We start from the raw sequence: 13,896 nt of genomic DNA, 5'->3' as shown, positions 1-13,896 counted from the left end.
GGAGTTGGATAAGTGGTTGTTCCTCCTAGGAAGGAGGAGGAGGACTGCTTTTCTTCCCAAGAAGCAGGAGATCTTGCATGTGTAATAACTTCATCTGGCTTTCTTTAAAAGCACCCCTTGTTCACGTGTACTGCAGAGCAACCAGTGTTTAAGTGATCCTTTGAAATACTTAGAAATACATTCAACACCTTTCTGCTTTTGCCTGTGTTAGGAAGAGGGAAAGCATTAAACAAGGAAGCTGAAGAGAAGAATTGCCTGTTTCTTTCCAAGGGAACTACATATGAATATAGCTGGTCTGTTGGAACACTTAGCAGCAGTTCTGAGTGCACATGGAAACTACCTTCTTTGGTCCTGCTGCTCATCTTACAGAGAAAACAGGCTCTCTGGGATGATTGTTTTATCAAGCACTTTTTCAACCTGTATTTCTCCTGATGAGCATGGGATTAACTCACAAAAAAATAGCAAGGCCCCTCATCTGTTGCTGACATGCCTGACTTTTCAGTGAGCTCTGATCTTCTGACCTCTATTGTGAGGTTTCTGAGAGGTTTCTATCTGCATAGTATAATTTTGACTGTGCTGGGGTTTGGCCTTTTTGTTTTTATCCCCAATCTGGCCTAGCAAAACGCCTCACTGCCACATTTCAGCATCCTAAGATGTGCTGTTGACAAGCCCAGAGCATTTTGGGGTAGTTTTTCCTGCTCTGTTCTTCGGATGAAAGTATAAATGGAATATGAACAAAGAATTAGTAAGTTCTGGGTTCCTTTGAAAATTTTGGAATGAATCCTGTTTTTTGGCATACTATTCTCCTTAGTACCTCAAGAGAATTTATCTGGTAGAGAAGTCTTAGTTTTAAAGCTAAACTTTTTCTCCAATCTATATCTAATGGGTAGGTATGGGATTGTAAATAGAAATGCTGCTTATAGAATTCTTGACAAAATAAAGTTCAGAAACCTTTGTGGCATTGTTGATACAAGAGGAGAGCGTGATCTACATTGTGAATATACCTAAATTGAAAATGAAATGCTTTTGGGTTGTCGTAGGAATGACTCTGGAGTAACCCACATACACAGAGAAGGGCAGCTAGTGTGAAAAATAAGGTTTAATTAAATACTGGAAGCAACTATGCTCTTGGTGAGAGAGACCATAACAAACACTCTGGTTTCTCCTCAGTCTGATTTTCTGCATTAAATGTTTGGTGGGTCGTAGCCTTGAATTAGCAGTTAAGATTGCACCCTGGCACAAAGATGTATCAGCAGTGTATATATTGTTAGCGATGTTATGTTTTAATGACATCTGCACCTCCATTGCCTAGGAGAGCACTGAAAAACCCATACTGCAAGTGCTTACCCTTAAGTTATGTGAGGAAGAATACTGAGTCTTTCATTCTATCTACTGTTGAAAATAAACTCATGAAATTGCCCCACTCAGGGGCTGGCTTATGCTGAGAAACACACCTAAAAATGCCTTTTCCAACACGTTACACCAATTATTTTTCTCGTATTCTGTTGGCATTCTTTTTGTTTTCTGCCTTCCTTGGATTGGGTGCTTCCACCTACTTAGTGGAAGAAGTTCTGTCTATTGAATGCATGCCACAGTTGGGTAGTAATGTAACCTGTTGCTGTCCTTCCCCTGCTTGTCAACACCACCAATGGAGGTTGACTTGAGACCTGCTCCCACGTGATCTTCATCACGTAGATGACTTCTAGAGTGACTTTGGGAGAGGAGATCTTTGTAAGAATAAGCTCTCTGAGTTTTTGTGCAGTACTATTGAAACAATTAAGTTGCTGTGCAGTTTTGCTGTTTTTTCTGTCTGAAAAGAGAATGCAAATAGTGGAGGGCCTGAGAAGGGATCGGCTCCCAAGTCCTCGAAATTCCAGGCACTTAGAAATAGGAGACTGGGATCCCTTCCTCTTGCTACTTGAGCATGGTGAATGAGGGCTTGGTTTCTGCCCAGAGGTGCTTGCATTATTAGGAGCTGCCCTGGGGATGGATGGAGAAAGAGAGGTTGTGTTGCCAGGCAGAGCACAGGGAGGAGGGGAGCCAGGCAAGAGGAGGAAACGAAAGGGAAAGGCTGAGCAAAGGGAGGATCCAGCCTGAGCAAAGGGAGGATCCAGCGGGTGCCTCGCTACAGAGCCATGGCCCAGCCCAGAGCCTGTGAGTAGCTGCCCAGAGCTTTGTGCTGCCCACAGGGCCTGCGTCAGGTGGTGGTGGGGATTCTAGGGCTTATCTTTCTAGAGGAAATGGAGGAGAGGTACTTGGAAGAGGGTCAGAGCTTGCTTTCCAGTTGGGCTGGGTGTTCACTCTAGGTTTAGCTGGTAGTGATGAAAGCTGGCGAGTCACTCCTGTGCAGGGCATCTTGCACAAGGGAGTTCTGTGTCAGCATTGTCTAGCAAGGAAGTGAAACAAGGGAGAGGAGAGCGAGTTCAATTGTGTTTTGTTCTGGTGTTTTGACATCCTCATCCCCTAGCCCTAACTCTCTTCCCACGTGCAACATCTTTTACTCTGATTATCCCCTTCTGGGGCTGCCTGTAGCCCATGTGCAGCTCCCTTCGCCTGTTCTCTGGAAAACCCTCACCGTCCCTGCATTATTCCCCAGCGTCAGGCTGGGCAGCAGCAGCAATGAGAGGAATTGCAGCACCCATCTGGAGGGTAAGGATGTGAGAGAGGAAGTGTGTTCACTATCCCTGGCCTCAGCACATCACCCAGCTGCAGGCTGGATCTGGGGCTGAGTGGCAGTGAGAGGGTGAGTTATTTGGAAAGCAGCTCCATCCTGCTGGCCCACAGCTGAGATTAGGACAGATGAACGCTGCTGATGTTCTCGTAGTGAGAGCAAAACTGTTACTGTGGCTCTTGGGTTTCTGGTCAAAGTCTGGTGGGCACCATTTCTTCTACCACTGTGTGTGCTTTCAGGCCCAGACAACATCCTCCTGCTGCGGTCATGCTGTGCAGATGGCTCTTGTGTTTTACTTCTGCTTTTCTGTCTCAAAGTTTTGCCAAGCTCAAGGTCTCAAGGGACCGGATGACCTGCAGCCATAGGAGTGAAAGTCTCTCTTCCAACCGGTCCTTACCTACCCTTTCTGTCCCACATGCCAGTTCAGGAGCAGGACTGTTTGCGGGAGGTGACGCTCTCTACCCAAAGGCTGCGGGTGCTGCCTCCAGCAGTCCTCAGTAACCCTGCTCTGGAAAGCCTTGACCTCGACAGGAACAAACTCAGGAGCATCACCGGCATTTCCAAACTTGGCAACCTGAAGAAGCTCATCGTATCCAAGAACGAGATTGTGGACTTTCCCAATGAAATCCAGAGCCTGATCTATTTAGAGAAGCTTGAACTGAATCAGAACCAGATCCGAGTCATCCCAGAGGGCATCTTCTGCCATCTCCCCAGGCTTAAACACTTGCGGCTCAACAACAACCGCCTTGGTGCTCTTCCCAGGGACCTGGCAGCTTGTCGAAACAGCCTCCAGTACCTCAACATCTCCAACAACCTGTTCCGAACCTTCCCCCAGCCTGTCCTGCAGCTGGCGAACCTACAGGAGCTCCATGTGCAGAACAATGCCCTTCGCCAGCTCCCCAGGGAGCTCTTCCAGGGACAATCCCTGAAAATGTTCAAGGCCAACGGGAACCCGCTCAGGGAGCCCCCCAGTGAGGTCTGTGCTGGTGGCATCCAGCAGATCCTGAATTATTTCAGCCAGCTTCAACACGGTTCAGGGCAGGAGGACAAGAGGATCAAGACCATGTTCCTGGGTGCCTCGCTGGCTGGGAAATCTACCATCTGCAGAAGCCTGAAGCAGAGGCAAGCCAAACTGGTGCCCAAGGAAGAGCGAACAGTTGGCATAGAAATCAGTGAGTTCCGGATTGAAGACTTCACCTTTCTCTTCTGGGACTTTGCTGGCCAGCTGGAGTATTACATGACGCACCACGTGTTCATCACACCACAGGCACTCGTCATCCTTGTTGTCAACCTCCACATGTAAGACCTGAATTCAGGGGAGAATGGGAGAAGGAAAATGTATCTGAATTGGGTAACCTTTCCCCTTCATTTTCCACTGCTGATGCCATATCCATTGCACCTAGATAAGTGCTCTTCTCTCAAAAGCTTTAACTAGCTCTCTGTCTCCTTCTTTTGGTAGACCACACATTTTATTAAGCCACCTTACAAAATTCCTCCCTTTTGAGTCACTAGATGTATCTTAATTTGCAACAAGTTAATTTATGCGGTTGTCATCTTTGCTTTCTACATTCTCAATGCCTCTACATGGCTTCTGCTGCTCCCTGAAAATGGAAAGAGGATCAGAATTGGGCTTTTTGGTACGGAGAAATCCTGCTCCCATGCACAACATGGGAGGAATCTGCTACAGCCCCCAGTTTAAGTGGCTTAGACTAAGGATGGGCAACTTAAGGATGGCCTTGGGTATGGTCCATGACAACTTAGGATATGTGAGTGCTTTTTCAGCTAGTCTCTGGGACAGCACAGGGTGCATGGGTTAAGCCTACATTTCAGGAAAAGCATTAGATGTGAACCTGGAATTTTCTTTCTCTTCCTCTCCAGGTACCAGACTAATGATGATGCTTTCAAGGACCTTGTTGGCTTCTGGATCAACAACCTGTTCATGCGAGTCCCAAACTCTGTGGTGCTTCCTGTGGGAACCCATGTGGACTGCTGTCAGAAGCAAGAGGTGGAGGAGAAGAAGTCCAACATCATGGCCAAGATTGCGGCCATGCTGGCGGAGAGGAAGAGCAACCTCACTCACTTCATCAACAATCTGGAGGACAGTGAGGAACCTGAGGTTTATGTGGACCAGTGGGAGAGGCTGAAGGAGATGGAGAGTTGCACGTTAACTGTAGGGTTGAGATTATTGTGGATTTACTGCAGCTGAAAGGGGAACTAGGCAAGCTTGCAGGATTTGGGCTTGCTCACATGAGCAGGTTTAGCAGGGTAATTGATGAAGAGGTGGCACTTCATGGTCTGCCTTTAGCTCACACAGTGTACTAGTGGGGATGGTTACCCTTTGCTGACAAATCAGGCACCTAGTTACTGCAGCAGCTCCATGGGGTTGGGATGGAGGTGGCAACACTGCATACTGCTGTAACTGCTGGTTGTGACCTGCTGGTTCCTTTCCGCTGCTCTCTGATGGATATCTCTGCTCATGGCTTGTAGGAAGGGCCTGGGGAGAAGTGAGGCAACTACATGTTGCATGAAGACATATCCACCTGATTTTTATCAGCCTACTTCATTACTCCTTCAGTAGGGGAGAAACAGGAGAAAGAAATTTACTTTTCAAACACCGTGGTGCGGGTGGATGGTTTTCTGGGACCACTGCAATACAGAGACAGAGCTATAATCATAGGATTACAGAATGGACTGGGTAGTAGAAGACCTTAAAAGTCCATTCAGGTCCAACCCCCTCCCATGGGCTGGGCTGCCACTCACCAGCTCAGGCTGCCCATGGCCCCATCCATCCTGGCCTTGAGCAGCTCCAGGGATGGGGCATCCACAGCTGCTCTGGGCAGCCTGCGCCGTGGCCTCACTGCCCTCATGGTAAAGGTGATGGAGGTGCCCTTTACATGGAAGGGATGCTGTGCCTGGCTATACAGACTGTCCTGTCCTTGTAGACTGACAAGGGAGGCTAGGTTGGAAGGGAATCGGGATGTGTCTGAAGCCTACTCTTACTGAAGCTAAGCCAGGTGATTGCTCAGCATGCTGTCTATATACTGTGGCAACTGTCCAAAGATACCCAGCCTCACTGGGCAAACAGATAACTGCTTGGCTTTCCTCAGCTGGGTATCCAGCATTTTGCTGAATGCCTACTGGCAAGCACCTTGCTCCACCTCCTTGGTGGCCTCTGAAGCATGAAATCCGCCTGTCACCTCACTAGCTACTACCACAGTGGTAGCTGCTGGCTTTGCTTTTGGCAGACGTGCTTTCTCTCTTTCAGATCTTAGATCTGGTTGCCGTCAACTGCACAGATCACCATGACATCAAAAAGCTTGAAGCCACAATTCTGGCTCATGTGAAGAATGAGGAGCTATTCCCTGAGGTTGTTCGTGTGCTGCCGCCCGTCTACCGGGAGGTAGAAGCTGCCATTGTGGACATCACCCAGAATGAGGAGATGGCAGACCATGGTGAGTGCTTCCTCATCCCTCACCTTGCTGCTTTTCTGACAGGGACAGGCCCTCTGAAGTCCTTCTGTGTGCAATGGTGGCATTGCTGCTGGAGATCTTGCAGAAGCAATCATTGTCATTGCCTGGCTTTGTCTGATGCAGGTTTGGGTTGGAAGGGACCTCAAAGAGCACATAGTTCCAACCCCCTACGATAGACAAAGACACTTTCAACAGGCCCGATCAACCTGGCTGTGAACACTTCCAAGGGATGGGACATCTGCAGCTTCTATGGTTAGCCTGTTCCAGTGCCCTGAATCCTCAAACAAGGAAGGAATTCCTATTATCTAATGTATTGCAAGCATCTGACTCCAAGGCCTAGGGAAAAGCAAGGAAAAAGGGCAAGTTCTTCTTCACACAAAGGCTCTGCCAGCATCTGTCAACCTGTGGATGGAGGAGCTTTCAGCTGGCAGTATAGTCTGTAATGTTGTTCTTTCTCCCCTTTGCCCTGTATAAACACTTTAAATTCATGGTATCTTGCAGGAAGGAGACGGACAGCTTTAATGTTTCTATTTGGCTTCCAAACCTATGTCTTGCAAATTCTATTTAATGCATATCTCTGATCTCAACTGCTACCTAGGGACAGTGTGACATTGGGCCCTGCTGATGCTTGTTGGCCCTGTACAGCAGCCTTTGACTGCTGGCTTGGCTGCTGCACTCCACGATGGGCATGCTGAGCACCTACATCTCCTTCTAGGCATGATGGACCTCCAGTACCTGCTCAGCGAACTCTCCCAGCGAGAGCACCTGGCCAACCTGGACAGAGAGCTCCTTCAGGATATCCTGCGCTACCTCCACCGCATTGGCCTTCTCGTGTGGTACGAAGAAATCAAGCACCTGGAAAGCACTGTCTTTCTGCAGCCCACCTTCCTAATAACTACGTTCAAGGTGAGCATGGAGAACAAGACCCTGCAAGGCCCAAGCTTTGCCATGCTCCTCTCATCACGCCTCTCATTTCTCTCTCTTCCTGCCCAGCTCCTTGTGAGGGACTGCCTGGTCCAGCAGCTGGAGAGCATCTCTGTGGAGGCGCTGATTGCGGAACATGCCACCATCAGGGACAGGTCCAACTGGGTGTGGGCCTTCAAGTCAAAGGCAATGCTGTGCCACCAGGCAGTGCGTGCTTTGGTGAAGTACCAGCTCTTTTCGGAAGGGATGCAGGACATCTTTGAGGAGATCATGGGGGACAGGACCCGCAGGGGGAAAGGGAAGCTCTTCAGCCTCCTGGAGCACTTCGAGCTCTGCCTGGAGGTGAGACAAGCCAAAGCACTCAATCCTCAGGCCAGTGAGTTTGTGCCCGGGAAGACATGGGAGACAACACGGGACCAAAGTGAGTCCTGGTACTTGTTCCCAACCTACCTAAACCAGACTGAAGAGGTTGCTGAGGTGTGGGGAGGAGATCACCATGAGGACCTCCACATCCGTACCTACTTCTCACCTGAGATACCTGAGGGCTTCTTCCACAGGTGCGCAGTGTTGTCCAGCCCCCTCATGAAGCCGTTGGCAGGCCACTTACTGGGGTTGGTTGGGTGCAGAGCAGGTATGATCATCAGCAAGCCCTCAGCTGTTGAGAACGTAACAGCCACAATGTGAAGCTAGGACTCAGGAGATCAGGGTACAGTCTTAGCCCTGTCCTGGACTTGTGGAGCCCTGCATGAATCACTGTGATGTCCCTTATCCAGATGCAAGCAAGGATAATGATCCTTCTGTTTCACCTGCCATCCGGGGTGGGTTTTTGCAGGCCGTAGAGCTAGTCTGTGCCAATCCAAGCATTATAGAATCACGGAATGGATTGGATAGGAGGAGACCTTAAAGCCCACCCAGTTCCAACTTCTTATCATGGGCAGTATTGCCACCCACTAGATCAGGTTGCCCAGGGTGCCATCCAATCTGGCCTTGAATGCCTCCAGGTCTCACAGTCCCACTAGAACAGAGTGTGGAGAAAGGCCTGCTTTCCTCTCGGGCTGGGCCACTTACCGCTGGGACTCTTCCAGTTTCTGGAAGACCTCCTGTCATTGTAGGGTTCTTGACTTGTATTTGGGGCTTTTTCAAACAACCAAACCTGGAAGCAGCTCTTGCCTTAACAGGCTGCTCCTGCTGCTTGAGCCATGGTCCTCATTCAGCTTCTAGCTCTATTTTGACTGAAACTGGTTTCATATTTTTCAGGTCATCCCATTGCCACATTTTCTCCCACTGTGGGATATAAATGGGGAGGAGGGTGGTTAAAGCCACAGGCAATCTCTTTGCAGGTTCCTTGTGAAAGCTTGCTCCTTCTACTCCACACATTGGGTGGCCAAGGCAACCTGCCTGCTCATATGCAATGGCAAACCTCTGCTGATTAAACAGAACAACCAGCGGGCATACAGCTACCTGGAGCTGAGATGCAGGAAGCCAGCAGGAGCAACAGGTGGGGAGCACCAAGGAATAGGCAAAAGGCCGTCTGAGGGAAGTAATTTTCTTGATGCCTCTTTAAGTTGACCTTGAAGGCTGCCATGGTTTGGTTAAGATGACAAACTGTGGTGGTACACCTGATCTGGTGGTTGGCCACAATAAGGCTGGAAGCAAGTTGTGTGGCTCCCAGGCCCCAGTATTGCTGCTGTGGGTAACCATGCCTCTCTCCTTTTGACTGGAAGCATTCCAGCTTGCTTGGGACTTCCTCATGGCGGGTGTGTTTATCATCCAGAAGCTCTCTGAAGAGTGGCCAGGGCTGCACGTATGTGTGAAGACCCCTTGTCGCACGGCCGGCTGTCCCGCAGAGCTTATCTGGCCAGATATGGATGGCAAAACCCCCGTGTATGTATGTGCTTGCTCAGCACAGAGGGCTGGAACCTGATGGGTGCTGTTGCAATGTCAACTGGGGCTTTTTCCTTCACAGGACAAAGGAAGATGTTAAAACCTGTGGAACATGTGGGCATCGGTTTGGTGTAGAGCTGCTCTTACCCAAAGGTGAGGCTGGTGGTGGTGGAGCAGAGCTCTAGCTGGAAGGAGTTGGGTGATGGTGGTGTCCTGTCTTGGGCTACATGGGAAGGCAGAGCCCCAGAGCAATCTGACCACTAGTGGGGAATTAAATGGGCTGCACAGAGATGAAAGGGCATATCTAGTGTCTCTAAGTGGTGAGGAGTTTGTGTCCAGTGGAAAATGCTGGCTCCCCTTCTGGAAACAGGTATGGCAAGCAGTTCCTCTCCATGGGCCAATATGGTTAACATTGGCTGTCCTGGCAGCAGCAGGGCTTCCTGCTTATTCTTAGGGGAATAACAGCTCAACTGCTGGGTATACTGGAGCTGAGTTGCTTAAAAGCTGACGGTCCCTTTCTTTGTCCACACAGTGCCTGGGCAGCCAGAAGCACCCCCAGCACAGCCCCCTGTCCACTACTATGTGACCAGCTACGGCACCACTACCTTTGGGCCCAGCAGCATCCACGTCACCCGGCAGGTAGGCTGTCCCCTGCCCTTGCTTCTGCCCTTCTGCCACACTCTTATGCCATCCTCCTCAGGCAGCCCCACACTGTAGATCATCACCTGGATGGCCTCTGTCGTACAAGCACTTTGTCTCTTTCAGAACATCACCAGTGAGTGACTGCAGGCCAGGGGGGAGGAAAGCTCGAATGGAAGACAAAAGAACTGTTTTTAAGCTGAAGTCAAGCTCTCCTCAGCACACTGAGCTTACAAGTGCTACTTACATCCTTACTGCAGGGCAATAAATGCATAAATGAATGTGCTGACTTGCGATGCATAAAGGATACATTTAAGATGCTATGCAACACCAGTGAGTGGGAAGCACCTTTATATAGACATACATTTAAACTTACAAAACTTCAGAAAAGTAAATCTGTAAAGAACCACAATCCCCAAAAACTCCAGATAGTTGCTGGAAAAAGCCACATGCCAGCTCAAGGTCCACAGGAACTGTCCTGGGGGCAAAGGAGGAAGGAAGGACCCCCACTGTACACCATGCTGGTGCCAGGGGGTTGAAGTGCTGTGCAGTCAGAGAAAAGGCTTTCCCAACCACCAAGCTTTTTGCAGAGCTTTTGGAGGAGTGGAGAGGTGCTGGGCTGGCTCTACTGCGGGCTGCTCCCGTAGTGTGTTGACCCTCAGTCAGCACTCATAGCCAGAGCAGGGTAGCAAGATGTGCCCGGGAGTGGATGCAAATGCTGCTCTTTTCTCCTCTGTAACGGTGAAACCAGCCCAATGCTGACCTTTGCAAGACAGCAGAGGCTGGGGGAGGAACACACGAAGGGAGCGTCAATCTGTCTGCATGTGGTATTGCTCGATAAGCTCGAAGAGGTTGAAGGAGTCAGAGAGCTGCAGGCTGACATTGCCACTGTTGAGGGAGGAGGCTCCTTCCCGCTGCACCTGCTCATACCAGTACTCGCAGAACTTGGGCACCAGCTGCAACAACAGATGGGCACAGCTGTGGATGGGGCTCGGGGCTGTTGCTTCTCCATGCAGCCCCATCCCTCCATGAGAAAAAGAAGGGGGTGCACAGGACAATCCATCTGCCCCGGTCCTGAGAGTCCCAGTCCACAGTACCCATCTCCCTCTGCCTCTGAGGCCACCTCAGGGCCACTCACCTTCACCAGGATGAGCTTGGATTCCTTGGGCTTCGTGCTGGAGAAGCACTGCCCAAAGCAGAGGAAGATGGTGAAGTCGGGGGAGCGCTCCCTGCGGCTGTCACGGAAGTCCCGGAGCTCTGCAAGGAGAGGCAGGGCTTGGGCTTAGAGCAGGCCCCATCGAAGGCAGTGGATACTCTGGTTGGGTGCTCCCCACCACCTCAACCCCAAACCGGGATGGGAAGGGGCCCTACTTACCTGTGCAAAACACACTGAAATCAAAGATGGTCGTCTCCTGGTCCCGGTGGAGCAGGTTGAGAGGGGGTTCCCCGCCCTCAAGCTGCTGCGACAAGGCCCAGAAGACCTTGCACTTCTTCAGACGAGTGGCCAGGAGCTGGCCGGCACGCTGCTCCAGCCGCAGCCCCGCCACCCCCAGCAAGTCCTCAGTGTAGTGCCGCTGCCTGGGGTCGGCCAGGCTCTTGGGGCTGGGGAACAGCACCAGCCGCTGCTCAGCCACTGCGGGGTCCAGGGGCTGGTAGGCCAGCACCCACCGGCTGTCGACCACCTGCTCCTGGTAGACCACCCTTCCTCGGTAGTAGATAGTGATGTCCAGGATGGGGGGCAGCTCTCCTGCACGAAGCAGCTGTCAGTGGTGGCAGCCCCAAAAATCCCTCGTCCCCACAGACGGACCCTTAGCTATGTCTCCATAGAGGAACCCTCACCTGTGTCACCTGCCAGTGGTGGAGGCGCAGGGTTGGCAGGTTGGAAGAGTAGCTGCTCACCTGCGGATGGTGCAGGGATGGCACATTCCTCACTCACAGAGAGGCCCCCGGCCCCATCCTGCCCACAGCCCCCATCAGGGAGGGGCTGGTCCGCCAGCAGCAGGGACTCTGGGGGGCTGCAGGTGCCCTGCTCCTCCAGGTGCCTCCAATCTTGGAACAGTGGCACAGGGAGGCAGCCACCTGGGCCAGAAAGCAGCACAGCATCCTCTGGCAAGGCATCCCCTACAGAGGCATTGTAGGTGGGTGGGGGTTTACCTCACTCTGCGCCCCCCCCCCCCCAAAACAAGTGGGCCTGGTCTCACCTGCGTTTGCCCAGAGGGCTGTCTGGGAGCCAAGGGCAGAGATGTTGCAGTGCTGCAGTATGGACTGCAGCATGTCCAAATCCTCCTGCATCAGGGCTGGTGCAGCAGCACCTTCAGCACTGTCTGTGGGGCACAGCAGGGGGGTCAGCAGCCATCAGCAACCCCAAACCCAACCCCCTGAGTGGCTTGGTCCTGGGACAAATCCACCACGATCCCACCACCAGGCTGAGCCCGAGGTGCCCCCACACACAAACAGGGGACTGGGACCTACCTGTGGGAGTGTTTTCCGAGGCCAAATCATGGTGGTTGAGCAACTGCTGCAGAGGAAAGCAAGACAGGCCTGAAGCACTGGTGCTGTGGGCCCAGGCCAAGGATGAGGGCTGCAATGCTCCAGCAGCAGCACCAGGCCCCCTCCCCTTCTGCTGTGCCCATCCCATTACCTGCGGCTGGGGCTGCTGCAGAGGAGCATCTGACACAGGGCCCCCAGAACCTCTGTCATTGGGGATGGCTGGAAGGAGAGCAGGGTGAGCGGGGTGCCCCAAGCTCAGCCCCCATTTCGTTGCTTCCTCCAAGCCTGGGCTCACCTGAGGCAACTGCATAGACCTTGTGCGGGTCATTGTTGCACTTGGAGCGGTCTTCCAGCAGTGTGAACATGTGGGTGCTCCTCAGGGCGCAGCGGAAGTTGGTCTTCCATTTGGCTGGATCCTCAGCATTCCCCTCGTACCTTCCACTGGCCTTTGCCCAGGCCTGGTGGGCATGGTGGGTGAGCACAAAGACCCCCGAAATGCGGGCCCTGATTATCCCATTTCATCAACACTGAAGGCCTTAAGGTCATTGCTGGTCATCCCTGGTCCCACCCCCTTGGAGACCCTGGGGTCACTGCTAGTCATCCTCCAATGGAGTTGCAGAGTGGCAGGATGGTCGAGGTGACAGGGCCCTCTGCATCCATCTGGCCCAGCCCTTGTACAAGCAGGAACATCCAGCATTGGGCACTGCCATTCTCACCTGCCTTGAAGACTACAGTCCTCCAGTCACACCTATCCTACTTCAAAGACCTTGCCACCACCACTGGTGACCACCTCATTCCCATACACCTTGAAGACCACAGGATTAGAACCATTAAGGTCAGAAAGGCCCACTAAGATCACCACACCTGCCCACCAACCCATCCTCACCATGCACACTGACCACATCCCTCACTGCCACATCCACACAGCTCTTAGTCACAGGGACAGTGACCTCACCACCACCCCAGGCAGCCTGTGCCAGTGCCTCATCCACCCATCTTTGTGCCACTTCAAAGACCTCGGAATCACCGCTGTTGCTCATCCCATTACCAACCAGCTTGCAGACCTGGGGTTGCTGCCGTTGACCCCCCCTAATCTCACCCACCCTTGGGTCACCCCAGAGACAGACCGCTGGGCTGCTGGAGGTGCCGAACTCAACACCCCCCCGTTACTGCTGGCGATACCCCAAGCACCCTGAGGTCGGCCCATCGCTCAGTCCCCCACCTTGAAGATCTCCACGTCGCTGCTGGTGACATCCTTCCTGGCGTTGTGCTTCCAGGGGATGCGGAAGACTTGGCGGGCCGGGTCGATCCAGCAGAGGCCGTGGTACAGCCCGCTGCTGACGGCGTTCAGCAGCCAGGGCCCGAAGCGCAGCTTCTGGGCGTCCCTGCGGGGCGGCACGGTCAGCTCCGGGGCCGCGCGGCCGGCCGGCGGGCACATAGCCGCGCCGCTTACCCCTCGCTGTCCAACGCTGCCATGGCTCCGCGACGTCCGGACGGGGCCACCGCGGGACCGGGCTTTTATAGCGCGACGGAGGCTTTCCTGGAAATCACGTGGGGAAACGAAACTGAAACCGTCGCCGGTGAGAGGGAGCGGCAGGGAGGCTGCGGGTCCGCAGCTGCGTGGTGCGGGGATCCCGCTTCAGCGCCGCGCCTCCAGGTCCGCCGCGGCCCTTGGGAGGCGATGGGGATATCCGCACTGCGCAGCGCGGGTCGAAGGGCGGCCCGAAACGCTGCCAGCGGGGCTTTCCGGCCCCGGCCCCATCGTGCAGCGTTGGGGCTGGAAAGTCCAGCGGGCTTTGAAATTCTTTTTAACTCTTC

General features: G+C 52.8%; 2 protein-coding genes across 6 annotated transcripts; one reads left to right on the top strand and one right to left on the bottom strand.

Annotated features, from left to right (window-relative positions):
• The first annotated feature begins 23 nt into the window (after positions 1–23).
• LOC125694396 (malignant fibrous histiocytoma-amplified sequence 1 homolog) lies at positions 24–9,869 on the top strand. 2 transcript variants are annotated; one of them, XM_048947483.1, is made up of 11 exons: positions 24–2,154; positions 3,094–3,970; positions 4,550–4,841; positions 5,937–6,123; positions 6,857–7,047; positions 7,135–7,622; positions 8,406–8,563; positions 8,790–8,949; positions 9,032–9,102; positions 9,482–9,588; positions 9,715–9,869. In XM_048947483.1, the coding sequence occupies exons 1-11, from the start codon at positions 2,136–2,138 to the stop codon at positions 9,730–9,732; spliced, it is 2,568 nt and encodes an 855-aa protein (XP_048803440.1). In that variant the 5' UTR covers positions 24–2,135; the 3' UTR covers positions 9,733–9,869. The 2 variants fall into 2 exon arrangements, 1 of the variants encoding a protein (XP_048803440.1); XR_007377539.1 differs by lacking the exons at positions 9,482–9,588; positions 9,715–9,869 and having other exon boundaries at positions 8,840–8,949; positions 9,032–9,042.
• A 53-nt stretch (positions 9,870–9,922) lies between these two features.
• Positions 9,923–13,643, bottom strand: IRF7 (interferon regulatory factor 7). Of its 4 annotated transcripts, XM_048947487.1 has the most exons (10): positions 13,532–13,643; positions 13,301–13,463; positions 12,374–12,536; positions 12,230–12,297; positions 12,061–12,106; positions 11,790–11,912; positions 11,428–11,709; positions 10,964–11,335; positions 10,727–10,845; positions 9,923–10,544 (listed from the first exon to the last, which is right to left on the bottom strand). In XM_048947487.1, the coding sequence occupies exons 1-10, from the start codon at positions 13,552–13,554 to the stop codon at positions 10,398–10,400; spliced, it is 1,506 nt and encodes a 501-aa protein (XP_048803444.1). In that variant the 5' UTR covers positions 13,555–13,643; the 3' UTR covers positions 9,923–10,397. The 4 variants fall into 4 exon arrangements, with proteins under 4 accessions (XP_048803444.1, XP_048803442.1, XP_048803445.1 ...); XM_048947485.1 differs by lacking the exon at positions 13,532–13,643 and having other exon boundaries at positions 13,301–13,526; XM_048947488.1 differs by lacking the exon at positions 13,532–13,643 and having other exon boundaries at positions 11,428–11,667; positions 13,301–13,526.
• Between the last annotated feature and the right edge of the window lie 253 nt (positions 13,644–13,896).

The sequence above is a fragment of the Lagopus muta genome, chromosome 6 (assembly GCF_023343835.1).
Source record: "Lagopus muta isolate bLagMut1 chromosome 6, bLagMut1 primary, whole genome shotgun sequence".
Classification (NCBI taxonomy): Eukaryota; Metazoa; Chordata; class Aves; order Galliformes; family Phasianidae; genus Lagopus; species Lagopus muta.
This window is presented reverse-complemented; position numbering and strand designations above follow the sequence as displayed.